Here is a 26,907-nt window from a genome sequence, read left to right as displayed (position 1 = left end):
TATCCTGTCTGATCGGGATGTATTAACTTATTGATGACCTTCTTCAGTCTATTTGCCAGGACCGCTGTTAGAATCTTGCTGTCCTGGTTTAATATCGACAAAGGCCTGTAAGAGCCACAGTCACTACCAGGCTTATTGGGTTTGGGAAGTGGTATAATGACCGCTTCACGTAAGGATTCTGGTAGTTTCCCAGCTTCATATGCTTCGTTGCAGCAGGGGGAGGGGAGAGGGGGGGGGGAGTACCTCCGTTTTATATGCCTTATAAAATTTGCTTGGGGAGTCCATCAGTTCCCGGGGTTTTGCACGTGGGCAACTGCCTCACTACCTCTTCTAGTTCCTCTAGGGTGATCGGGGCATCTAGCTCCTCCCTCTCCTCTGATCTGGGGTAGTCCAATGTGTCCCCTATCCTCGCTGTTGCTTCCTTTCCCATCCGCATACAGGCGTTTATAATACTCTGCAAATTCCTGATTAACCCCCTCTTGTGTGTCTGCTATGCCTCCATCTTCCTTCACTATCGTTCAAATTGGGGGCCTAGGGGTCTCATTTTTATAGAGCTGTGCCAGGACTCTCCCTGGTTTGTCCCCTTCTGCATGTTGCCTTTCGATGTACTTTTTATAATTAAGGTTGCATAATCTTTCCCAGTATACTGCACATTTCTGTTGCAGGCCGAGTACCATTTCCGCATCTTCCTTAGTATTACTACCCTGTTCCGACACCCTCTCTAGCTCCTTTTCAGCTTCCTGCAACTCAGTCAGGATCCCATTCTGCAGTCCTTGGCTATGGCAATCCCCCCTCACCACCACCTTGAAGGCTTCCCAGAGTGTGCCCGCTGTCTTAACACTGCCAGTGTTTATCTCAAAATAACGTATTATTTCCTCCCGCGTATCCTCCCTGAATACGTCGTCTTTCAGCGCCTCTGCACACATACGCCATGTGGGTATCCTTTCCCTCGGGGGTCGGTACTGCCACACTAACATCAGTGGCGAGTGGTCTGAGAGGACTCTTGCTTTGTATTCCGCATGCGTTATTTCAGTCAATAGTTCATGTGTGACAAACACATAGTCTAGTCTAGTATATAGGTCCTGAGGGGCCGCGTAGTGTGAATATTGTCTATCCTGCGGATGGCGTGGCCTCCATGCATCGTCCAGCCCAAAAAATCTACCCATAATGACTGCAGCGCATTTGCAGGCGGAGTGGGTCTGTCTACCTTAGTGTCTGATCTATCCATGTTTGGGTTCAACACGCAATTAAAATCACCCCCCCCCCCACAGCACAGCCTCCCCCACACTACCACTGAGTTTACCATACAGGGTTCTAAAGTACGCAGCCGAGTCCTGATTCGGGGCATAAGTATTTACAATACCTATCTCTCTATTTTCCACCAGCTCTTTCATAACCACCATCCTGCCGTCTGATTCCGCTGCAGAGTGCAACAGCTGGAACGGGACATGTGGGGCACACATGTAATTACCCCTCTTGCATAGGCTGAGTATGCCGCCCCTACTACCGTCCCTTTCCACTTCTTCCGTATCACTTCTAATTTGTCCTGCGTTAAATGAGTTTCTTGTAACAAGGCTATGTCTACTTTCTGTCTGCGCAGGTACATCATAACCTTGTTTCTTTTCAAGTAACTGTTGAGCCCCCTGACATTCCAAGTAACTATCTTAAGGTCTCCCATGGTTCTTCTCGTTTTTCCCAGGGTGTAGGCTCACACCCCAACTGTACACCCTCCCAAACTACAACAAACCACTGCACACAGCCCCTTCCCTCCCCCCACCCCACTCTACCCCAACAGGTACCCAGCTCCATCCCTGGATCCCAGGATCTCAGGCTCCCCCGTGTTTGGTCCTGCCTTGGAACACTCAGTCTAGGATCCCAGCAGGGTGCCACCGCACTATCAGTGACTAAACTCTAGATGGGGGTATAAAGACTAGCTCTGCGAGGCTCCCTAACTAAGCAATAGTCTCCATGCTCACGGATCATGTTCCTTTCCAACCTGTGCATACCCGCCCATAAACTGCGTCAGTGACTGTAATCAAGTCCCATAGTTTTAAGCCACGACACCTTCAGGTGCTCCCTCTGTGCATTACTTATCTCTTCCTTCTTCTCCCGTCTGGATGCCCGACTCCTGGGGGCAGCTTTGCATGTCGAACCACCCCATAGCGTCTTCCGGAGTTTCGAAGAAACAAGGTTCTGTTTTTAAGGAAAACGTATAGCTTCGCCGGGGTTGAGCAACATGTACTTGTGGCCCGCTTCTCGCAGTCTTTTGACAGTTCCAAAGTTCATACGGCTCCGTTGCACCATCAGGGTATAATCCGGGTAGGCAGTTATGTTCGCTGTCCCTCTTTGTATTGTTCCGCCCTTACGAAAGTGTTCGAGGATTCTTTCTCGATCCCGATAGTTAAGGATCTTAGCGATCACCGGTCTAGGTTGGTTGCCGACGGCGGCTTCCTCGTTCGAGCCCTATGCGCCCTTTCCACCGTGAACCCCTGGAACTAGACTCCTCCTGTTATCTCCTGCAGCAGCATAGTCTCAAACTCTGTGGGGTTGGGACCCTCTGCTCCCTCCGGCAGACCAACGATGCGGATATTATTCCTCCGGGCACGTCCTTCCGCCTCCTCCACCTTGCTTTCGAGGTTGCCCACGCACTGCACCAGGGCATGTAGTTCCGATTTGTGTGAAGCACAGTCCATCGTGTTCGGGCCCACCTCTTTCTCAAGGGTCTCAGTGCGCTCCGCCAGTGACCTGACATCTTGTCGGAGAAGGTTGACTTCCTCTTGCACCGCCCCAACTTTGAGTTCCAGCGCTGTTTTCAATTCGGTCACGGCCAGTTCAAGCTTGTTCTCCCAAGCTACCTTCAGGTTGGCGATCGCTGCAAGGACCTCCTGGTTCGTGCCCATGGCGGCCGCGCTCCCAGCAGTGGCCTTGTCTTTGCTCCTGGCTCCTTCCGGGCCGGGCGGTGTCCTGGCATATTCGTCTAGCGTAGGCTGCTTGCCCTTCAGTCTTGGAGGTTTATTGGACATGACGCTGCAGCTAGAATTCGTAGGCGAGCCCCACCACTTGTGGGGTGCAGCCCAAGCGGGGGCAGACTTCTATTATCGCCTGGCCCCAGGGGGGCCATCCCAGGAGCTTCCCGAAACCACATCTTTGCTGCAGGAATGGACTGTGCCCTCCCACGTAACAGCGTGGATCCTCTCTCCGACCCTGCCAGCGGCCTCAGGGCAGCAGGTGCGTTGGCTGCGTCTATGTGTGATGTATGCCGCTCAACACTGCAGGGCTTTATTGCTCTCTGTTCTCACATGGGCCGTGCGCTCTGCTTCATCTGCTCTTTGGTCGAGCGTGGTCCCAAACGCCTTGCTAGTCAAGCCTTTCGGCTGGCACTCTGCAATTTCCCACAGTGTGCACTTACACACATCCTCTTGCTCTGCTTGTTGTCCACGGGCTGCTGTGCATCCAAGGGGATGCCCAGAGATTAACTCTTGGTTCGCCAGCTGTATGTTCTTATTTACACTTGTCCGCCCTTGGTCATAGCACATTTGTCATGGAATACTCTCCTCACTGCCAGGTGTGCAGACCTGCACAATCCACTTCATTGCTTGGCACCCCTTCTGGTGAAAGCTGTTACTGCTGGTCATTCTTGCTTGTGTGAGCCTGCGTCCCACGTTTGTTGTGCTCTCCGGTCTACAGCTCCTTCTTAGTGTTTCTGTCAGGGTCTTTGTATTATTTGGGGTTCACCCCTTTCTCTGGTCATAGACTGTGTATCGCGCTCCCAGGTATTTAGCGTGGGCCCTGGGGTGGACTGCGTTGACCGGCCCCGTACTACAGGCAATACGGATCTCTCAATTCTGGGATCCTATCATGGCAGCCCATTGATCCGTCCCCCTTTCATAGCTATTTACGTGGGGGCTCTTACCCCAAGTGATTGTCTCTGGCAATTCATGGCTGAAGATGCTAGGCCTTCGGGTGCTGCCCGGCATTTCACGCATGACTCCACAAGCTCCGGTGCCTCCCACGTTTGTCCCCAGGCCCTGGCGCTCAGGCCTCCCTGGCCAGTCTCAGCACCCGCTGGGCTTCGCTACCGCAGATTCCGTCACCCTCCTTTGGGCGATCCGGGTCGCTAGAGTGGCCGGTGTCTCCCGCTCCGTCCGGCCCATACTGGCCTGGGCACTGCAGGGGACTCCCCCCTCACGGAGCCCCAAGGCCCCGCAACAGAGCACCAGACACTCGCCGTCAGCTGCTCCCCCGCACTGCGCTCCGCGGCCGTGGCGCGCCTGGGGGCGATCCGTTCCACCCCGCACAGTGTCTCAATAATGGTACCGGCAAAGATCTGTTACCTTTATTCCATGCGTTGCGGGCTGCGGTACCTGCACTTCGGGCTAACCGGGCCCCCCTCCGCTCGGGTCCTCCATCAGCTCACGGGGTGGGCTTTGCATATTCTACACGGCCGCAGCGGGCTCTGTCTCAGCCGCCCCAGCTTGCTTTTTGGCATCAGCTCTGCGGTCAGTTTATGGTCCTTTGTGCCATGTCCGCCATCTTGCTAGTCTTCTAGCCGCGGGCATCCAACTTCTTACTGACGGCTGTAACTTTCCTCTCCTGTTTCCGATCGAACTGTCTCAGCGCTTAATTTATGCTCCAATTGTTCATATATCCATAGATATGCTGCAGGCACGCACGGTATCCTCGAAACATCACTTTTCCAGAGGATCGGTGTCGGATCTACGGGAGCCTCCCAAGGACCCGTCCTCTCACGTAGCCATTTAGGCTGGACTACTGTAAAAGCATCTTTTCTAAATCTACCTGCCTCCACTCTCCGCCCTTTACAGCTAATCCAGAACAGGACTGCGAGACTTGTCTTTGGCCTGAAGCCCTGGGATTGTATCTCTCCAACTCTGAAATCTCTTCATTGGCTCCCAGTGTATGCAAGGATAACATTTAAAACCCTCTGCCTGTCCACAAGGCTTTCTGGAGCTTGGGTCCAAAATGCCTTCAACCATCCCTCCGTAAATACCTCCCCTCTCGAGCTCTTCGCTCCTCTAACTCTAACTCCTTCAGGCTCCCGTCAGTTTTCAAAGAAATTAGCTGGGGGTAGATCTCTGTCCTCTGCTTGGACCTCCATCTGCAACAGCCTTCCTGTCACTCTGAAACTTGAGGAGAACCATCTCCAGTTCAGGAAGCACCCCAAGACCTTCCTCTTTGCTTCTGCGCTGCCCCCTCTCCCCTGCTGATCTTTTTTCTCTCTCAGCACTGTGCACCTGGCCACCCTCTGTCCCCCCGGGTCCAGGTACCTGCTCACCCTGCCACCCTCCTGCACCGCCTCCGGGCCACCCCTTGTACTAGGGTCTGTATCTGTAACCATACAGTCCCCACCATGCTTTTCTTCACTTATCAGTTATACCCTGTCGGTTTAACCCAGCACTTGCCAGTTGCTGGCTGCACTAACACTGTTTATCACCTTATTTATTTAATTTATCAATATTTCTCTGTACCGCACTTTTCCACTTCTCCCCCCTTCCATGCTATTTTCCCCTTTTCCCCTTCCCATGCACTTGTGCGTTCTCAATGTCCCTGGGCCTAGTAAGATCGTTGTTTTGTTCTCCCCTGTTCCCCTTCCCTCCCCTGCCTTGTCGCGTTCTGAAACACTTGTGTATGAGCGCGATATAAATAAAATATATCATGACTTTAGGCATGCCCTCTGGCTTGTTTCTCTGCTCTAGTCTACGGACGATAATGCTCTAAATCCATCCACAACCTCTTGAACACTGAGGATTTTGACCTTTGTATGGTTGATCCCACCTATATTGGTAGACTGATGGCTTCCCAGTAAAGCCCAGTGGTCCACAGCCCTCCTGAATGCTAGAGTGCGTCACCTGTGCAACAGTTGTGAAGAGCACTTTTGGATGTAGACTTACCTGAAATGTTTGCTTTTTAATTTTATTCAAAGTGGACATTCCTGTTTTTAATAAACCTTTCTGGTCCCCTTTAAGCCAATGAAATGTTGATCCATGGAGGGTTGTTTCCTGAACCTGACCCATGCTAATGCCATATCTGACCCCCATTGTAGGTACAATGGTGGGGAAATTAGCCAGGGGGATGGGGGGGCGGGGGGGGTTGAATTCAGTGGACCGCTTCCTTGTTTTCAGCCAGAGACTCACAGCAAAAGGGACTACTGTATGAATGCATTTACCTTCCACTTCCCACTCCAGAAATGCTGCGCTTCCCTTAGACCTTGCTCGCAACAGGAAAAGTTGCAACCCCGAAATCCCACCCCTACTCTTAAGGGACCAAGCTATGTGGTGCTTCTCTATTGCTGCTGTAGATGCATTGTCTGGCTCCCCAGACTGATCCTTTCAAGGCTTTGAAAGAATTCACCAACCCCATCCAACAACTCACAGTGCCATCCATCTGCTAAAGGTGCCGAAACACAGAGAACATACAGCTCTTCCAATACATGATCGAACTGTGCTCTTATTGCCCAGTTGCTTGGATTCTGTGCAGCCCAGTTCAGAGGGAGACTGTAGTTGGTTGCAGAGCCAAAGGGCACATTCTAGAGGTCCTTACAGGGCTGCAGAGCTTCTGAGCATGTGCAGTGGAGGCCAGAATGCTTCTAGCACGACGCAGTTGGGGTCGGAGACATTCGGGTACATGATCATAGGATCCATCTCCACACTGGTAAGCAAATGCATTAGGTCATTCACGTTCCTTTGTGTTAGAAATCTCTTGATGTTTTAGGGCACTGCTGTGCATGCAAACATCTAAATATGGTGCCATAGCATCACCAGAAAATGGTGCATTTGGAATAAGGACTCTGCAAGTTTCCCGTATAGCCTGGACAGAATTGCCCAGGCTATTACAAGATGTGGAAAAAAAGGTATTGATTTAAGACTGGGACACTTTATATTCCATCTGACTGTGAACACTGAGTTGACCTGTTGGTGCAGATTTTACTTGTATATGTCCATAATAACGATACGGCATACCCGCAGCCTGTTGGTTCGATATTACCCAGTGGATCCTTAATTGAACTGCCTAATGGAGGTAGTCGCTAGCAGTATTGTCTGTTTTGGAGACAGTAGGGGTCAATCAAGTGATGCATGTTGGGGTAATTCTTGTGTTACTTGACTCTGTTTTGTTTGTTTTTGGACAGCAAAGAGCCTGGCTGATGGAGGGGCAAAATAATACTTCTAAACTGTTACATTGATTGAATGCTTGATAGGGCCTCATACCGACACTGTATGACAGATTTTCCATATCTGTACTGCTTCATGCGGGTCATAGCTATACTACGAGATGCAGACCTATGTAAACGGTCTGGGGCAGGGAAGGGGTTATAGAGACTGCCCTACCCTTAATGCCTGTTGCGTGGACTTGCCATGCACCAGTACTGTCTAATGGAGGTTATAAGTAAAGTGCTGTTGGGGCAGGAATTCTATGCTGCTTTGCATGAGTTTGGGGGCATGCCTAAAGTGCATGGTTCACAGGCTATGTATTACCCATGTTGCCTAATGGCAGTCATAACACCAAAAGCCTTTTTACTATTTACATGCCGACAAAGTCGACTTTGGTGTCTGTGTTTTGGTGATTTCTGAATTAAGTATGCATTGTGAAACCTAGGCCTCTTTCCCACTATACAGGATTCCCAAATATAGGTGTGTTCTCTTGTACCTGCTAATTGGATTGGGAAACCTAGGCCTCTCTCCCACTATACAGGAACCTCAAATCTGGGTGTGACTCGCCCATATCGGCCTATAGTACTGTGAAACGTAGGCCTTTATTCCAAGCTACAAAAACCCCAAGTCTAGGTGTGTGCTCTCAATCTGCCTATATAGCGTGTAACCTAGGCCTTCTGCCACTAGATAGGAATATGAAGCTAGGTTTACCTCTAATATCTTCCTATTCTATAGTGAGACCTAACAGCCGTCCCAGTAGACGGGAACCTCAAATCTAGGTGTGCTCCCTAGCGCATACCATTTGCCTAACCCCAGGACCTCACCACCTTCCGGGAACACTCAGCTAGCCATATAAGGCAATTGCTTAGAACTGTACTTTGTCCCAGTGAACCGCAAACCCACAGTCTAATTTCAGGAGCCGGTTAGTCCAACGGAGTGCACCTCCCCCCGATCCCCCCCAGTGAAAACCCCTTAGTAACCGGATTGTGCCCTGCTTAAACACTCGGCCATCAGAAGATAGAAGTCCAGAACAATTAAATAAATCACTACCTGGCCAACCACTTTTGAAAACCCTACACGTGGGCTACAGCCCCTGTAACCAAAGTCCGAGCTATCGCACCACCAAAGACGCTAAGGTGCCCCATCAAAGAGCAGGATGCCGCCAAAGAGAAATGGAAATAGAACAAACCAACCTGATGCGCGCCGGACTCCAGAAGACACCGTCACAAATACAGAACACACGCCGGAAAACACCCTGGCAAATGAAACAAATATCACTAGAAGAGAGAAATCCCTATATCTAACACTGTATCTCGCAAACCTCTTCACCATCTCGACAACTCATCAGAACTAATACGTCCCCGCAGGAAGAGAAGAGATGACCCAAGAAGGGCAAGGAATGAAACCAACGCCCTCACCCCTTACATCACAAAAACACGAGGGCAACGCAAGCAACCACAGCAAAACATAGAGGGTGAAGAAGCAGAAGAATTTATCATCAACCCGACAATCAACCTAACAGATAATTTCTGCAAGGAAGCAGAATACATGGAGCACCCAACCAAATTGTAACCTAAACAAAGAAGAAGCCCAACAGAACAACTTCAAGACAAAGCAAGGATTAAAAAACAATTCTAACTCATCAAAAAGATCCACTGCAACCTCAACACCAGATAATGCCACCGAGATTTTAGACCTCCTATGCGAAGGTGGTATCGATATCCTATTCATAACGAAACATTGCTAGACAACTACAAAACCAACTGCATCCCTGCCAACTCCAAATGTTCACAAGTAAAAGGGGGGATACAAAAGAGTAGTACTGGCGATGGCATACAAGGAACACCTCAAATTAAAACAGATGAACTGCTAAACATCAAAAACTGCAAATCCATGATCCTTCACTTAACAGCAAATCCCAAAACAAACCTCAAAATTCATCCTGGTATATAGACCACCAGCATATGATGCAAGTTTTGCGGACGTATTCTCTGAAGCCATCACCAACCTAGCCATCAAGCAGGAACACCTGGTAATCCTCAGACTATACATCTGGTTTGACGACGAATCTGCTAACTCAGATATTACTAGCCAAACAACTAAAGACAATGAAACTACATCAGCTAGTTAAAGGGGCAACCCACACTGCGGGACAAACACTAGACTCAATCTTCATCAACAAAAATCTCATTGCCACAACGCCACCACTACAGATCCTCCTGGAGCGACCACTTGTCATTCCATTCATGATCACACTCCCCACAACAACTGCAAAATAACAGACAAATTGCCAACTATCATGAAAAGAAACTGGAGCGCCGTCGGAGCTAGCAACCTAGAAGAACAATTAGAAATCAACAAACCACTGACAATGACCCTGGACGAAGCAGACCTCTAAATCAAGACCGAACTACTCCATAAATGGATTGCTGGAACGATCGACGGGATCTCAAAAGAAAAACATTTCACCCCATCACGCAAAAGAGCGACAGCAAAATGGTTTACCCTGCTACTCTGCGCCATGAAAAGGAAAAAACAGGAAAGTTGAATTAGAATGGAGGAAAAAAAGATCAGGTGAAGACACTACAACTCCAGCGACAAATCCACTTGTACAAGAAGGAAATCCAGAAGTCCAAAAGAAATACGACAACAGAATCACCAAAGCTACCGGCACTCAAAGGAAATTGTTTTAAAATCTTGCACGCATTAAGAAACTCTCCTGGCTGCCACAACGCTCTGAAGCTTTGCAATGACCTGGTAGACCACTTCAAAGACAAACCCCACCATCCAACAAATCATACAAAGCAGACCAATCGACTGCAGCATGCAACCCATCCAGCCCTTCGAGGATCACCAGAACAAACTCTGAAGCTTCCCCCAATTATCAGTGGAGACATTTGTCAAGCTGATGAGCAACAGCAACAAAGCAGGGTTCCCCATGGATCCATGCCCCCAGACATACATAAATCAATCCTCACACAAGGAATGCCCATGGAATACTACAGAAACCTTTTCAATCGATCACTTGCAACAGGGAAACTACTGCAATCTTTCAAAGCTGCATACATCAAGCCGCTCCTCAAGAACACAGCAGGAAACGTGGAAGACTTTTCCAACTACAGACCCATATCCAACATCCTCTACCCAGCTAAACTACTTGAGACATATGTCTACAGAATAACACAATAATTCTTAGAGGAGCACCAACTGTTGGACCAAGCTTAAGTAGGCTTCAGACCAATGAGGGGAACGGAAATGGCATTGCTCTCAATCTGGGGCAATCTTAAAAAAACGAATACAGACTCAGACAAAAGCACAGCTCTAATCCTTCTGGACCTCTCTGCAGCATTTGACAGTCAACCGTGAAATCATCATTGGGAGACTAGAAGAAATGGGAATCACTGACACAGCCCTACTATGGATTAAATCGTTCCTGACAAACAGGACATAAACCGTCTGGATAAAAACTTTCAAATCTACCACAAGGGAATTCAACTGCGGAGTACCACAAGCCTGATGCCACTAATCAAACTCCTCAAAAAACACGGCCTCACATGCTGCAACTACGCAGATGACACTCGGACCGTCTACAAAATGCAAGACCCACAGGAAGAAAACAAAATGCTAAACTGCCTACAAGAGCTCTACAGCTGGTTGAACACAAACGGCCTCAAACTCAACCCGGGCAAAACTGAAATAATGATCATGGCTAAAAGCGAGGAAAACAATCACTATATCCCATAGCCAACGGAACTGGGTACAGCACCGACTCCATCATTGATAGTAAAAAACCTGGGAGTCTTGAGGGACAACGAACTAACACTTGAACCATAAGTAATTGCCATAATCAAGAAATGTTTCTTCCTGCTACACGCATTAAAAAGGATCCTACCATTCCTCTTTCACCCACAAAACACTCCCCATCATTGCACTCATCATGTCCAGAGTAGACTATGCCAACAGCCTATCCCTAGGAATGCCAGAACAACTGTTAAAAATCTTCAGCACATCCAGAACACTGCGGAAAGACTCCTACTCAGGCTACCATGAAGAGAACACATTACCCCAGTGCTGAAAATGCTACACTGGCTGCCAATAAAAGAGAATAACGCACAGAGCAGTCCATGGCCAGGGAGCAGAGTTCCTAAAGAAAGAAATAAGTCTACCACCCGGCAAGATTACTCGGATCAAGCAACGACATTCGCCTTGTACCTAAACCTTACAACAAAAGAAAACTTGAAGGATCATCTTTAACTCACCTGGCAACCTCGACCTGAAATAACCTACCAAAAAACATACGCAACACAAGGGGTCATTTGGAGTTCACAAAACTACTCGAAACTTGGCTCTTTGCTAAGATGAACTGCAGTGGAACTGGCCCGATCCCTTCCCCAGAAGCAGAGATAACGCCACTTTCCCGCCATGGACTGAGGTCCCGAAATGCAGCCCCTGAATGTCAGAGACGCGCAACTGCTGGACTCGAACCTGCAAGCAAAATGGGCTTGACTGGCGTAGTTTGGTCCGGAGTGCGTCGAGGGTCGGTGAGTACTTGGAAGACTTACCGGTAGCCCCTGGCACATCCATAGACTTTTACACACGTGTCCCCCCAAGGGCCACTCTCCTTTGTTAGGGTAGCATGTGCTACCATCTTATTCCTGGAAATAGCTCTGCGCCCTTGTTGAGACCCTCCTTGAATAGTGGAACTCTATTCTTCATCGCCTTACCCCCCCTTCCTGCAACACTATAGCCCTTTGAAGAGACCTTTTGTGTACTTTAACGCACGATCAAGTGCTGCCACGCTGAACATACTTTTGAGCACAACGCTCCACACTTCGTAGGGATTGGACTGCCTATTAGTTAGGGTTGAGATTCTTGAAGAATTGCCTAAAGTATATTTACACTGTCTGACCCTCTTCTGTTACAGGTTATGGATCTTTCCTTGTTGAATATTCCGTAGGCCAATAGTTACTGTATATATGTTACCTAGTATAGTGTTGTTAAAATTGCTGTGGTTTCATTTTGTGTTCGAGTTAAAAGGCCTTAATAAATGTATATATTTTTTTATACATACCCCTGACTGAGAGTAATTTGTGATGTTGTTTGCTTTGTGTGCACTCATTGTGGACTTTCAATCACCCTCACCCCTCCTGAGACCTAATCTTGACCACCGCCAATGCTGCATTCATTGGACTGGCTTGTCCAGAAGGTTACCCTGTTCCAAGAAACTTGGCTGTCCTTCTGAATCTCTGACCACCAGGTCAGAGTTCAGAAATCCATCTCAACAGGGAGGTTGTGTGACAATGCATGTGGAGGAAGTGTAATTGCCATAACTTACCATCAACATCCTCCCTCTCAAAAAACATCTTTTCCACAAAGCCTAAAAACATAAACTTTACACTCTAGTGTGACCATTGGCAGATCCTGAAATAACTTTCTAAATAAGTGTCATTTACTCGTGGCTGTGTGCTGTGCCGGTCAAATGCAGATGTTAACTTTTTTCTAGGAACCAAGAACAGGGGCAAAAAGAAAATGGAGCATACCTAACTTTCACTATCTTTAAGAACTAAACTAAACTAAAACACTAAGGGTTCTGTCAGAATGTCATTGTAAATCAGTAGTCCACCGTGTTGTCAAAAACCCTTCTTCTGTCCCTTACGCTTTAAACTAAACCCGAGATAAAGTAGGCCTGCTTGGTCCTGAAGAATGCCTCTTCTTCTGAACTGAGGATTAAAGTTCACTTCCAGGTTTTGGTTTTCTCTTAGGGGAATGACTCCACTCCTAGGTCAACATGGTCCTCCAACACAAAAGATAAAGTTCCAGCACTTTCTTTGGCAGACACACTGCCTATTTAACACTTTGTATCAAGTCTTTGCAACTTTGGTTACCAGCAGAATGACTCGCTTCCCCTGGCCTCTCTTATTCATTTTAGTTTCACAGTTCAGCTCTTTCAGTATGAGGGTTCCAGACCCAGGCTTCCCCGTCTCCATACTTGGGCAGACTTGGTTCACTCTCATGCTAAGTACTGCCACGAGGAAGATGGTTTGTACTTCTCTTGTTGGTGCGGGTCCCACACCCATATTTCTCTACTGTTTTGATTTGGTAGATGTGGTTCACTCCCCTGCGAGGTACTGCCACGAAGAAGATGACTTGTAGGGATCTACGTTGTGGGTGCCGGTCCCAGACCCAACCTCTTTTCGTTCTGTTTTTGGCACTCTTAAGTGTTCTACTACCCACTCCCTCCCCTCGCCAACCCCCGGGGCTTCCTCCTCAACCCTGCTCTGTGGTTTAACAGTCTCCCACGACTCTGCTGTGTCCCTCACCAGCCGTCCAGGCAACTCCTGTACATTTGGGGTCATTGCCGGTGTACTGCGGTCGGTCTACTGCTTTCTGCTTTGGGTTTCTCATGGCTTATCCCATTCTTCATTGTGCTGCAGCAGCGACTCTGTGGCATTATGTTCCTTGCAGAATGTGCGTCTTCACTCTACCGCACTGTCCCACTGCGTTGCATGGCTGGACCACTGCTTCTCCTTTTTCCGATTGGTCCATCCACTGCGGACCGGGTAGGTAAGCTTTTGCCTGCCTGCTAGCGCCTCGATCTGCAGCCTCTTCTGGTCTCCACGCCAGACTCCTCCTATGCTCACTACTTCTCCAGGGAGGGCTTCACAGCCGACTTCCCAAAATGGTAAGTTCCTTTTTTGTATTTCTTTTTTTACCGCAAGCAGGCATAAAAGACAAGACTGTACTTTCAAGTTCTTAGCATTGCTCTTCCTGGCTCTGCACCTCCTCCTCGTCCCAATACTTGTCAAGTAGGTCTCCCTTAGGTAGTCCTTGTTCTTCATCGTCGCAGTAATTGTTGATATAAGGCTTTCAGACCTGCAGACATACATGGAAGTATGGGATAGGGAATTGGGTAAAATGGGATAGGAAGGTGTACAAGGTGTGGGGGAGGCTTATCATACCACTTTCTCCCGAGATGTTCTGCTTTGTCCTGCGAGGGGAAGTCTCTTCCCATGAGATCCTCCAGCTGAGTAGCACCGCCATGGCGACTATCGGGTAGCGGCCTTATCGGAGGGGCTCCTCCTCAAGGAGAAGGGACGACTACATCGCAGGATTCGTAACATGATATACATGTGATAATTCTCCTCAAGATACTTTCCGAAAGTCTTGTCTACACTTCTAAATCTTTCAGGCTTTTAACCCAGCCTTGCATAGCTTGGGTTGAACTTGATAATTACCCTTTTCTGGGTTCTCGCTCTATAACGGTCTCGTTCTTTATCTTGTTCACTTGGTAGTCTTATCTCACATATCTCATTTCAGGATTTTATGCCAGACTTCTTTTCCACGCTTCACATTTAAGCTCGTATGGCAAATTTCGCTTCCTTCCATGGTATTAATTTCCAGTCCTTAACTATTTCCCATACAGGGCTGCTTGTTCATCTCTGTATCTGTTTTTCACACTTCCAGTTAAAAAGTTTGTTAGTGAATATTTCATCCTTCTGTCTGGGATGAGTTTCTCACTTCATATCTTGCCCCGGCGGCCTCCTGCTTTTCCCGTTCTCCCCAGTACCTCTGTATATGCTAGGAAATGCTGCAGGGCTCGGCACCCACTCGAGCAGTCGTCTGCGGTATCTGGCTTCTCATGCTTCGGGTTTGTCAGCTTTCCATTCTCTGCTTCCATTCTGGCTGCCATATATGGGTTCTAGCGATGGGGAGCTGCTCGTGCTCCCTGCTGTGATGGCCTTAGCATGCTTCACCGGGCATCCAGCCCACCGCGATCTGGTTGTGGCCACTGCACCACCTGGTACAGGATTCCTGTCGCCTGCTTCACAATTGTCTCCCCGTTGATGTTTGTGCCATGCCTCCGGCATCTCACGCTGGCGTTCCTCGCCTCCTTGAAAATCGCCGGTCTCTGCGTCTTGTCTCTACCTCTAACAGGTGTGATCACGTGAGGGGACCTCTGTCTCTCCACTTGTCTCTCCACTTGATTCGAGCCTTGTGCAGCTGTAGGGCCTAGCTCTCCTCCACTTGGGCTGCTCTCTCCCTCAACCATCCCTAATGGTGGGCAAACTTCACCATCCCCTCTCTTCATGGCTCTTGTCTGAGTCATGGCTGCAAATCGAATGGTGGCTGCAACAGTACTGGACCACGACCAAGATGGCTAACACTGCAAGTTGTTGCGGTGGAGTTAGTAATTTTACCCAATCTATGGCCTGAACGGGAGACTGGGGCATTACCTCCCGCTCCGCCTTCGTAGTCCAAGTCCTCCTGCCTCCTAGATGAGGACTATGCTAAGGAAGTCTTGGAATCGAAGTAATGAAGATTAGTAGTAAGTAATCTGCCAATATTCAGCTGCAGACTATAGTTCTGGGTTACCCAAGCGCGCACACACACCACTATGCTTTTCCGAGCTGCTTTAACGTACAGTTCCATGAACTCTGACTTGTTCACCCGGGTGAATGTGAGACCACTGTGCCACTTGCACCTGTCTTTATGCTTATAATGCTACAATACACAAGGATAGGCTTTGTAGACCGGCATCAGATGCAACAAGAACTGTTATTTAATTTGATAAAATGCCAATAACTTAGAAAGCACACTATCCTTAATGCTTCACCTGCAAATGGAAGCAAACTTCTGTTTCACTATTCTATCTGTACATTCCTGTTCTATGATTCTGATGCTTGTTTTCCGTTTGTTGGTAGACCTAGCTTGGGCACTTTTGGGCAATCCGAGACCTATATATACACACGCTCGTCTTCAGTGAAGTGCATGGCCTGCAGAGTCTCTTAGACCAAGGCAGGAGATCATAAATCCTCTTACAATGTGTCTTGATGCTGCATGTAGGCCTCCGCTGTCCTCAGACACGTACCCAGTCCAGGGGCCCATAGGGACCTCCTGTGGCCCCTGTAGGAGAGATGGACGGCTACCACCATGTGTCGGATCTGCTGACTAAGCGCACAGGGCATATCCTAGTCTGAATGCAGACTAAACTCTAAGCAACTCTAGCACAGGCCCGACTCCTAATTGAGGTGTATTAATTCACTTGGGCCAGTTAACTAATGCAGGAATGAATATGGTTCAGGTGTCTGAGCTCTGTACAGGTCACCCCCTCGGCACCCCATTCCACACGTGAGCTGCACTATTTGGGTCTAGAGTTGTGTGCTCCTAGAAATCAGTATTATGTGGTTTGATGATGGGCTTGAGATGTGCTCAAGCAGGCCCTTGTAATGTGGAGGTTTTTTGCTCTCTAGTTTATATGAAACCACTCCTGTAAATTGATAAGGGCGAGTTTTGTTGAGCCTGCTGATAAACTGCATCAGTGCCAAGTAGTGCGTCTTTGGAAATATGGGGCGCAGGGTGGAGTTTGTACTACTGGAAAGTATTTTAATAACATTTGGAGGGGTTGTATGTCAGAAATCCAAATTTGCCACAATTGCAAATCTCTGAAAAGTGAGCAAAACAACTTTTTAAAAAAATGTTTATTTCCTAGTTTGTCACAGTTGACAGTGAATACTACAGCAGTCTCTCTCAGAACCCGATAGCTATTGCCGCTCGGATAAAAGCTGTATTTTGCTACAAGCTACGCATTCATTGAAGTTGCTTTCACACTGTTTTTAGTCTGTCCTCGCTTATAAGACACACATCCAAACTACCACAACATTCCCCCTGGTAATCCTCTTATTAAAGTGCTTTTGTATTTTATAACTAATCGGTCTTTAATTGTCAAGTCTCTTTCTACCTTCTATGCCTTTCTCTGCCTCTCATCTATTCCTTACTACCAACAAACTATGGTCTAGACACACTATTGGGCTTACAATATGCCAGCACTTAGACTAGACACTCTAAGACCACTAGGCTACTGATGGGCACATAATACATATATCTTAATATGGCAGTTTCAAACATTGTGTTTCTGCTTCCTCTTTCTTTTAATCTGTATCGTGCGTCGGTAGCACACAGGTCCTCCTTTCCTTCCTGCATGTCTTCTGCACTGATTTCAGTCCCGCCTGCAGCCCCTGGCCCACAGCATCTCTAACACACACTTCTCTAAACTCCACCCCGTAACACACGGCATGTGCTGAAATGGCAACTGCGCGGTTTGGACTAGTGCATAACTACTTAAAAAGTGAAACTGCTATGTGGCAGCCCCCAAATGCCCCCTCATCCAGGGCAGCCCCCAGGAAACTCCTTTACAAGTTTTTAGTAGTTCAAACTTGCATAGCTCCAAAAGAGTTCAATACCAACTTAGTCCATTCTCATACCTAGAACACATGGCGTGACACTCTGGAAACAAAGAACGACTGGGAGACCTCCCATCAAGGCACTGCAAAAACCCTAAAAGAATGCCTTCCCTGTCTCCCAGAATATCTAAACCTCAACACAGGACCTCTTCACGCATCAGCCAGGAAAGACAACCGTTCCTCGCCATACTGCAACCAACAGCAGGACCAATGACATTCACCTAAAGAACACCCCACCTTTTTAAAAAATATATCTATTTTATTATTGATTTAGCTGACATTATATCAGCTTTTCAATTTTATGCGTCTTGACATTCCAACTTAAGAGCTTTTAAGAAATTGACAAATTACCAGCACACAAGATATATTGTCACTGACGGCTCGTTTCCAATGCACTCAAAAAAAATACAATGATCTCTAAAATAAATCAGCCGAAGACCCATCAACTTCGGACAAACTGTAAATGTTGAAGTGACTCAGGGGTATCTCGATTTGGACAAAACCGAAAAATTTGATTCTTTGGATATTGCTTTGCGTCTGACTTGTAATTCACGGGTAGGCCACAAATTAAACCATAACCTTAATATGGCATTTCTCATGACAGGAGAAGGAGATTTCAGTAGGTACGGTTCCATCATTTTAACATTTTTTGGGTAAAAAAGGTGTTTGCAGTGATTATTTTTATTTTTTATTTATTTTTTTTTCTGTATTTCAGGCATTTGTCTCGAGTTGTAATCCAGTCACATTTTATATAACAATTATTTGGCTTTATCTGGATTCGAGACTAATGTCTCTATCAAGATATCGGCTCTGCTTAAGGTCAGATAGATTTCTTTCATCCATCTTTGGACAAACACATGGGTAGTAGAAAACAAATAAGTTGACAAAGTTCGCAGGATATTGTTGGATTCTATGGAAATCAAACATTTACAAAATAACGCACATAATCTCCACAGGTAGACGGCATGGAGCGAAACTAGTCCGAGTTCATAACGAAGCCAAGCACTGGGAATACAGTGCGGTAGGAGCAAGATACTATACCAAAATTTGGCTTCTAATTTGTTTAGGGCAATTTGTGTCCAAAAGGATTGGGTTTCAAGGCCATATAGAAGGCACGGGATGGCCTTCTGATGCCAATAGACTAGTGCTGGTTTCACTGTGAATTTGCCATATAGGGATAGAATGATTTCCATCTGAGAAATGGCGGTAGCTAATTTTCGCTCTACGATACCTACCTGCCCAGAAGCATTTGAGTTGCCCTCAAATATTGTACCTAAATAAGTGTAACTTGGTACTATTAAAAGTTTTGTTTCTTTCACTGCCCAAACGAATTTGGTGTGTGCTGTTTTAGAAGCCGAATAGATCACAATTTGAGATTTATTGGTGTTGATTACAGGGGTGTCACGATATTAGTTTCATGACGGTACAATAACCTTCTTGCCAAATGACGGTATATCATGGTTATCGCGGTATAGCAGATGGAGTTAACTAATCTTAACAAATATTTTCTAAAAGGTCATAAATTGTCAGATTTATCATCACAAACAAAACCAGGCACCCAGGGCCAGAATTGGGCTTTTCAACATACTTTCCACTGAAATGCCACCCCTTGCTTCCACCAAACACACGTGTGGAGAGGAGGAGGGGGTGGGGGGGCCTGCTGCGACGGTCAAAGCAAACTGAATAGCTTTTCTTAAGTGGTCATTTAGGCTTTTAGCTCCCCCCACTGGCTACTGGTGAAGATGAACATGTTGCCATCTTGATAACCTATATGCCACAGATCAATGGAGGCTGATGGTAGTATACGCTTGTGTGCATAGACACACACACACACACACACTCTCTCACTCTCTCACTCTCTTTACGTTACAGGCTTTAGTTTACTTGCAGGCCAAAAGGTGTTCAGTAATCACAGACATGTTACCCGTTGGTATGGCAGCAGGGAATAACCACAGAGATGAGTGAATTTCGCTGTGTGACTTATTATATGTAAATTCAGTGATAGAACCAGGGAAATCCCCCGTTGTCATATGTTTAGAAAACATTATCCATTATAAATATATAAACCCCAAAGCCGCCAACCCAAAGTAAACCCTTTTCCTTCTTGCCACTGTATTTATTCTTCCTATTGCTAACATATTGATTTTGTGTCAGGCACGTGTGGTTTATGGAATGGCATTAAAAACTGTGCCAACTGAAACTACTTGGCAGACGGCACATCCAACAGTGCAAGACCAAGACTGCGCAGCACCTGCTTACTGCAGCCTTTCCAAATCAGATTGAAAAGCACACTTAACGGTATAACCCATGTGACGGTTATTATTGTTCAATTAAGTGGTGCACGGTATCTTTAACGGTTTCATGATTTAGGTCTATATAGCTAGTGAAGGCATTAAGTAGCTTTTGTAAACCTAGCAGCGTTCTTGCAATGAGAACTAAATCATCAGCATACGACTGCTTTAATGAGGACGCCATGTATGCGTGGAGAATCGGACAGCACATCGGAAAAAGATTTATTGACATTGTGTATGAAATAATGGAATATTGCTGATGCCAACAGGCATCCCTTCTTCAAACGTCTGGCCGTGGCAATAGGTGTTGATAAAAGGCCATCTAAGTTCAATCTAATGCGTACTGAAGTCTGTGAATGTAGTGCATGGATGATTTGGCGTAGGGTTGCTGGACAGCATTCTCTTTCCAATTTTGACATAAGGATGACTCGCGATATAGAATCAAAAGCCGCATGTAAGTCTATGAATGCAAAATAGACAGATTGTTTGGTTGCATGGCATTGGGCTTTTATTGCATTCAGACATAATAGGTTGATGTTAGTGCCCAGCCCGGCTTTGAAACCGGATTGTTGGGGGTCTCTGTATTGGCCGGACTTAGTCCAGCTGTTGAAGTCCTGTAAAATCAATTTGGCAAATAATTTGCCCGGGGCGTCCAGGAATGCAATTGGCCTTTAGTTCTGCAGTAATGTCCAATCACCCTTTTTGTATATTGGCACGATAATTGATGTTTTCCATGACACTGGTATATTTTTGGTTCGTAGAAGTTGCTTATGTCATTTAGTCAAAATGACAGACCACATGCCTGGATTGGATTTAACAATTGATTGTGAAGGCCATCGGGGCCAGCGGCTCTAGACCTACTGGCTTGTTTAATGTAAAGTTCTATGATTTTGGGAGAGCACTCTACGGACCACTGTGGGGCATAGTTGGATATTAGTATACATTTGTCAAAACCTGGGTCACTGTATAAAGAAGTAAAGTGATCTATCCATTGTTGTTGGCACACAGAATGTATTTGTGCCACAAGTTGGCGAGGTTTGACACTCTGATTCAGTATTGCCCAAGTGGCTGCTGAATTCTCAGTGGACAGCACTTGCAGCATTGTTTCACCGTCTCTTTGTAATGGTTGTGCTTTGTGCGCTCTAGTCCACTGTTTGTACTTGGAACGTAATGAGTTTATAGTTTTTTTTCGGGAAAATGTGCGATGATTTAATAGCCATCCTTCTTTGGGATCGATATTCAGCTTTCTTGGCTTTAACTTCTGGGTCGAAGCTATGAGAGTGTTTACTCCTGATGTGATTTGGTACAAAGATAGGTGGCTGTAAGGATAACAGGGTTGTATATGATGTTGGATGACGACAATCGTAATTTTGGCCAATCATAGTATTACATTTTTGTAGACTGTATGTTGACCAACTAATGCGTGACTTGGCGTTGTTGATTGTCACCTGCTGTAACATCTGTGCTTGATTTCTTTCGGTGTGGTGGGCCAGTTGATGGTGGTGGCCAGTAAATTGTGGTCACTATGGGATTGTGATATGATGTGAAATGATGAGACATTTTTTAATAGATTGTGGTCGACAAACGCATAGTGTATAACGCTGGCTGAAGGTATCCGCTGCCAGGTCGCTTTGGCAGGAATGTCATCCTCAATTGCTCCATTGAGCATATGTAGATTTCTGTCCGACATAAAAGAAACACATTTGGTGTCCTCTTTGGAAAGGGCACTGTATCTGTGTGACACACAATCTAAATTGAAATAGCCTACAATTGTAGTGTCAGTAATCTCTGGGTTCTGGACTATAAATTCAAAGAGTCTATTTAGCCCAGAATAGAAAGCATCACCTGTAATGCCAGTTGGGTTGCGATATATGTTTATGAGGGCGATAACATGCGAGGAGTAAATCATTTTGACTAAAGAAAGAACTTGCAGAATCCCAGGCAGATATGAGAAGGCCACGGTTCTTGTTTACAGCCACTAATAGGCCTGCTGATGGTTGACCTTTGTCTTGTCTAATTGCCGGTAGAAGAATCGTGTCATTATCCCAGATTGGAGTCTCATGTAGCCAGGATTCCTGAAGAGCCAGGATATCATAGATAAGTGCAAAGTCACGAAAAGAGGCCTGTTAATGTGAAAACCCCTAGGTATTCTAGCTTGCCAAAGTTAATAGGGTCTGGGGTGAGGAAACGAATGGTTAATGTGTGTGATGAGTGTCTGCGAAAAACTCAGGATCACTTCGCGTACTGGCGTAAATATTTGTGGCACGCAACTGATGATGTGGTCTAAGGGTGTGCCTTTCCGGGTCTCTAGCCACTAAGAATCCCATATCAAACAGTTGAATCTTCACTTGCCAGATAGTATTAAGTACAACCCCAGATGGTATCCAAATTCTAATGAGAGAGGAAACTTTGTCTGAAAGGAATTCAATTTGCGCGATATCACGTGAAGGGATGTCTTCTAGTTTAGGTACATCGGCATTTTACACCCCCACCTTTTGACTAAGCCTCAGTTTCTCTCCACCGTACTCACCACACAGCTTTAAAAAATCAAAAACTGCAAACCTCACAAATGTACTCTTCTAACAGCAGCTGACAATATTCCGCCTCTGGCCAACACGCGGCCACAATAAAGGCAGGAGGCCGCCCCTCTAGACGCGCAGCCTTCGTCCTGCCTCCTATACTCGCCTAGACCGCGCACAAGCAGGCAGCGCTAAGGGTGCTCGAAACCTGCATCTGCAGCCCAAAAGCACAACAATCTTGCCCTTTCCTCTCCCCGAACTAACCAAACCTACCCACTCTCTTCCAAATCCAAGTGAGCGCCTGGAGACCATCCAATTAGCAGCGGTGCGCTGTACACATCCTAATAACCTCGAACCAGTCACCTGGCGACCCCGTCGTGCATGTTCCACGTGAAAAGTGGTGCATAAGGTGTCTGGTGTAGCACATTGGCCCCGCACAATCTGCACAATATGCCTCTCCCCCTGAACACTGCGGCTAAATAGCTCTTCCTTGGTGCACTGGTTGTCCTTGGGTGTGTTGTATAGTTGTCCACCAGCCACGTTTCTATTTAGGCTCAGGTTCCCGTATTTTCTTTGCTTCTTATTTAATAAGAATCTTTTCTTTCTTAACAGACCAAGATGCTGATGGGGGATGTGATGAGGGAGGCGGCCTTCTCGCTGGCGGAGGCGAAGTTCACTGCAGGGGACTTCAGGTGAGGAGGGGAATTACAGATGGGGGCCGGGCGGAGGGGGTGGGGGATCGTGAGGGAGAAGGTTATTTGTTGGATAATGTTACCTGAAACGACGCTGGCGCACTCAGCCCTCTATAAATGAAGTTAAATGTACTTTTCTCGCTCAAAATAGGACATCTCGCATCAGTCGGACATGGGCGCCATCTAGTGGCCAAATGACTAACGACGGCGTTTGACATCTAGTTTGAAACGTGTGCTCATGTATGACCGCACGTGGGGGTTTTCTGCGAGATTAAAACAATAGAGCATACATGCCAACATTCTGTGACCAAAAATTTGTAGGAATCTTAATGGTTCAAAAATAGTAATTAGCATAATGATGACATTACAGGAAATGATGCCACATCAATATAACATAAACTAGTCACACGCACGCACGCACAACACAAATGCGCACCGTAAAGCAAAATAAACTCGCATGCACACAAAAAAACACATGAACGTTGAAATACACCCATGCAGAGAAAAACAAACACGTAAGCTCACACACTAACCAATACAAGCCCGGTGCATACTAAAACGTACACTATAACAACCCTATGACATGAATGCATTATTAATCAAAACACAAATATAAAAGGATGAAAGACAAAACCCCCATTCAAAATGAAGTTGAAATCACATGCTGGTGTAACAGACGGGTGGACTGGCCTATAGGGAACTGAGATTTCTCGGGGGCCTCTGCACCCTGGGCCTCTTTTGTGTGGTATTTCCAATTTTTCTCATCGGAAAAGTATTGAGCTTGTTGAAAAGGTGTCATTTGGGGCCACTTTGAAAATAATTTCCAGGGCCTCTTTTGGTCCCCAGTAATTATTTCCAAGGCCTTTTAGTTCACAGTCCACTCCTTCACACAGAGGGCAGTTGGGATACCTCCCAGTGCAAGTGGGAGACATGCTGGCAAAGTTGGGGCCAGGAGAGAGAAGTGACTGGTACTGAAAGCCCAGTTGGCTCGTGGTTCTTGTATGCATCTCAACACTGTAAATCAAGGGGAAAATAAATCTAGCACCAGCGCCCCTTCTAAAGTGATAAGTCATTTTTGCCCTTTAAAGGAAGCGGTAATGAAGGGCTCAGCAGCCTGATCCCCATGCCGAGTCTCGCGCATCACGCCGCCTTGAAGTGTCACTGTGGATCTCTGTGGCTGCAGTGCTGCCGGCAGCGCCTCCATTTGCCAGGGCGTGGGGGGGGGGGGGGGGGTTTGGGGGTGGAAATGGGCCCTGCACGCTCTGTGGTAACATATTAAAAGCTACGGCTACAGCCCTTGGATTTATTGGTGTTAAGGTATTGATTGAAAGGGCGCACAGTGCTGCGTGCGTGCTGAGTAGATATTTGTACGGGCGGACTGGAGAACAGGAGGAGGTACGGATTTTACAGTGCAGGGTCCCTGTGTGACGAATCAAACTTCCGAGGCACCAGTGGTCCAGGGATGAATTGCACAAATCCAAAGCATATTCCATCGGCGCATACAGTAAGATCCTACATCATGGACACAACAAGTTTAAAAGTGACCTTATGACTGAGGGAGTGAAGGCGTACTACAGTAACCTGGCTGGCAGTGAACTCAACTAGCTGAGGCACGTCCCGCTGACGCTGACACAACTACCAAGGGTGTGCAGGGCAGAGCCGGAGTGACTGCTTCACGCAGGCCAGGCTAGGCGCACGCCTCTGTCATTAATCAAAATCTGAGATTGGCAATTAACACGCCCCTTGGATGCTGCAGTGCTCTGCTCTCTGTGCCTCAGGCAGACCGGTCTGTAAAATCCTTAGTGCTGTCAGGAAAGTCGGTAGTTGGTAGGACTGCTTAAATAGCGGTATCCTACCGGCTAAATCGGCAGGGTTGGCAAGTATGATAGAGTCCTAACCGCCACCTGTCGAAAAGCTTTATTTTGCATGCACTTGGTGGTAGAGTACTCCCAAGTGACTGAGCCTGTCCCTGATTTTTTTTTTGTTAAACACTTTTTATTTTGCATTTTCATAACGACCACATCAGAATAAAAAAAAAAACAATTCCCCCCCCCCCCCCGCCGTTCCTGGGCATTGTGGTATCCAATTGGGCCTTTTCCCCTCCCATGTACATCTTGCGGTGGTAGCACCTTATCTTCCCATCTCCCGGATACCCATTGACGTGGTCAGCTCCCCACTCTACCTCTCCTGCCCTCCATCCCCTTTGTCTCTTTGGCAGATATTTTACGGTGGTTACAGATCGTTCGATTTTGACAGGTTGTCCAATAATTGGCCCCAATGTATAGTTACCTCTGACCCCTCTGTGTCAGCTCCCATCCCCTGCAGTACACCCAATTCAGCAATTCCCTATCTGCAAGCATCCATCAGCCATCTGGATATTGCTGGGCCCTGTGGATGTTTCCACGCTATGGCTACTCGTCATTTAGCCAACAGCAAAAACCGTATCATCTTGTTTCGCGTTCTGTGTTTGCTTCCCCCCTGGGACTGTCCCCAAATGCATATTTTCGGGTTACACTCCAGTTGTATCCCCAATAGCCCATTCACCACCTCAACCACCTTGACCAGTACACTGCGATAACCCCACAATCCCGTACCATATGCCAAAATCCTGCCTGGCCCCTCCCACATCTTGGGCATTCATCTGGCAGGGTAGTGTTCATCGCCTTCAACCTGGTTGGGGTCACATATGTCTTGTGCAGGATATTAAATTGGATCTGTTGGAATCCAGCATTTCGTGACACTTTTCGGACTGATTCCCATATCGCCTCCCATTCCTTATCAGGGATCTGGTAACTCGTATCCGCCTCCCATTTCTCCTTCACCTTCGTTTTAGGTTCCCCTTCCTGTAGCGCCTTGTAGATGCGTGAGATCCTGGAAACCCCCCAAATCCCCCCTGTTTGTTCCATCAGTACCTGCAGTGATGGACTCGCTTCCGGCTCCTCCGGCATTCCGTCCCATAATTCCGCTAGTCTACTGACTATTGCCTCATATGCCAAGAACAAGCCCTTCGGTAGGAGATATTCCGTGGACCGTTCCGTGAAAGTCAAATCATTTTCCACCATCGAACAGGTCTCCTATTTTCTCACACCCCTTTCCCTGAAGCCTCTGTATCCCTGCTCTCCCTATTGCCTGGTGTAGTTTTAGGTCCACCCCCCAGGGCAAACCTCCACTATAAAGCCCTATCAGCCCTTTCCTCTGAACATACTTTTTCCAAGTCTCCCTAACCGCCTCAAGCACAATCGAAGACCCCTTGTTCCCCATTGGGTGACAAAGTAGTTCTGTGCTCTGTCGATGTGGCGGTTGGCTCCCCACTAATCCCTTCAGGGTCTCTTCAATTTTGTCCCCATTCCAATACTGATTGTAGCTGCGCTGCAATAAAGTATTTCTCATAGTCTGGCAGGTTTAACCCCCCTCCGCTCTAGACCTACGCAGTATCTGTAAGGATACCCTTCTCCTCCCCGTGTTCCACAGCAGTTCCCCCACCTAACCATCCAACATTTTGAAGAATATCTTCTTCACTACGCATGGTATAACGGTGAAGAAGTAAAGCAGTCTTGGTAAAATCACCATTTTACACAATGCTACTCTGCCCATCAGGGAAAGCAGCAGCAGGCCTTTCCAGAATTGTACGGAGTCCCCTATCCTCGAGAGTGCCTCCCAGTATTATGCATAAAGGTTTCTTCCATTTCGTGGAATATTTGGATGCCCAAGTATTTAAACGACTCCCTTTCCCATTTTATCCCTGTGATTGTGAGGTCTCGTGTGTGGCATCCCCGCAGCCTTCCCAGTGGGAATAAGACTGATTATTTCCTTCGTTGATGTGGAAGCCGGACATGTGGCAGGAATTCTTCAATATTTCCAGTAGCGCTGGTAGATTCTCTCGCAGGTTGGAGACCTATACGAGGAGATCATCCGCATATAGTGACAGTACATGTTGGATCCCCACGACCCTTATCCCCGCCTCTGCCATTTCCTGCCGTAAGAATTCTGCTAGGGGA

The 26,907-nt window shown here is 47.1% G+C and overlaps 1 protein-coding gene across 1 annotated transcript in view; it reads left to right on the top strand.

Annotated features, from left to right (window-relative positions):
* ATP6V1D (ATPase H+ transporting V1 subunit D) overlaps nt 1-26,907 on the top strand; it is a 238,305-nt gene that overhangs the window by 69,571 nt on the left and 141,827 nt on the right. Inside the window, exon 3 of the mRNA XM_069638720.1 lies at nt 22,830-22,909. Coding sequence (XP_069494821.1) covers nt 22,830-22,909 — 80 coding nt within the window. The remainder of the gene's footprint in view (nt 1-22,829; nt 22,910-26,907) is intronic.

Source organism: Ambystoma mexicanum, chromosome 14 (genome assembly GCF_040938575.1).
Source record: "Ambystoma mexicanum isolate Mex_15411 chromosome 14, UKY_AmexF1_1, whole genome shotgun sequence".
Taxonomy (NCBI): Eukaryota; Metazoa; Chordata; class Amphibia; order Caudata; family Ambystomatidae; genus Ambystoma; species Ambystoma mexicanum.
Note: the sequence above shows the minus strand (reverse complement) of the source record. Positions and strands in the feature narration are given on the sequence as shown.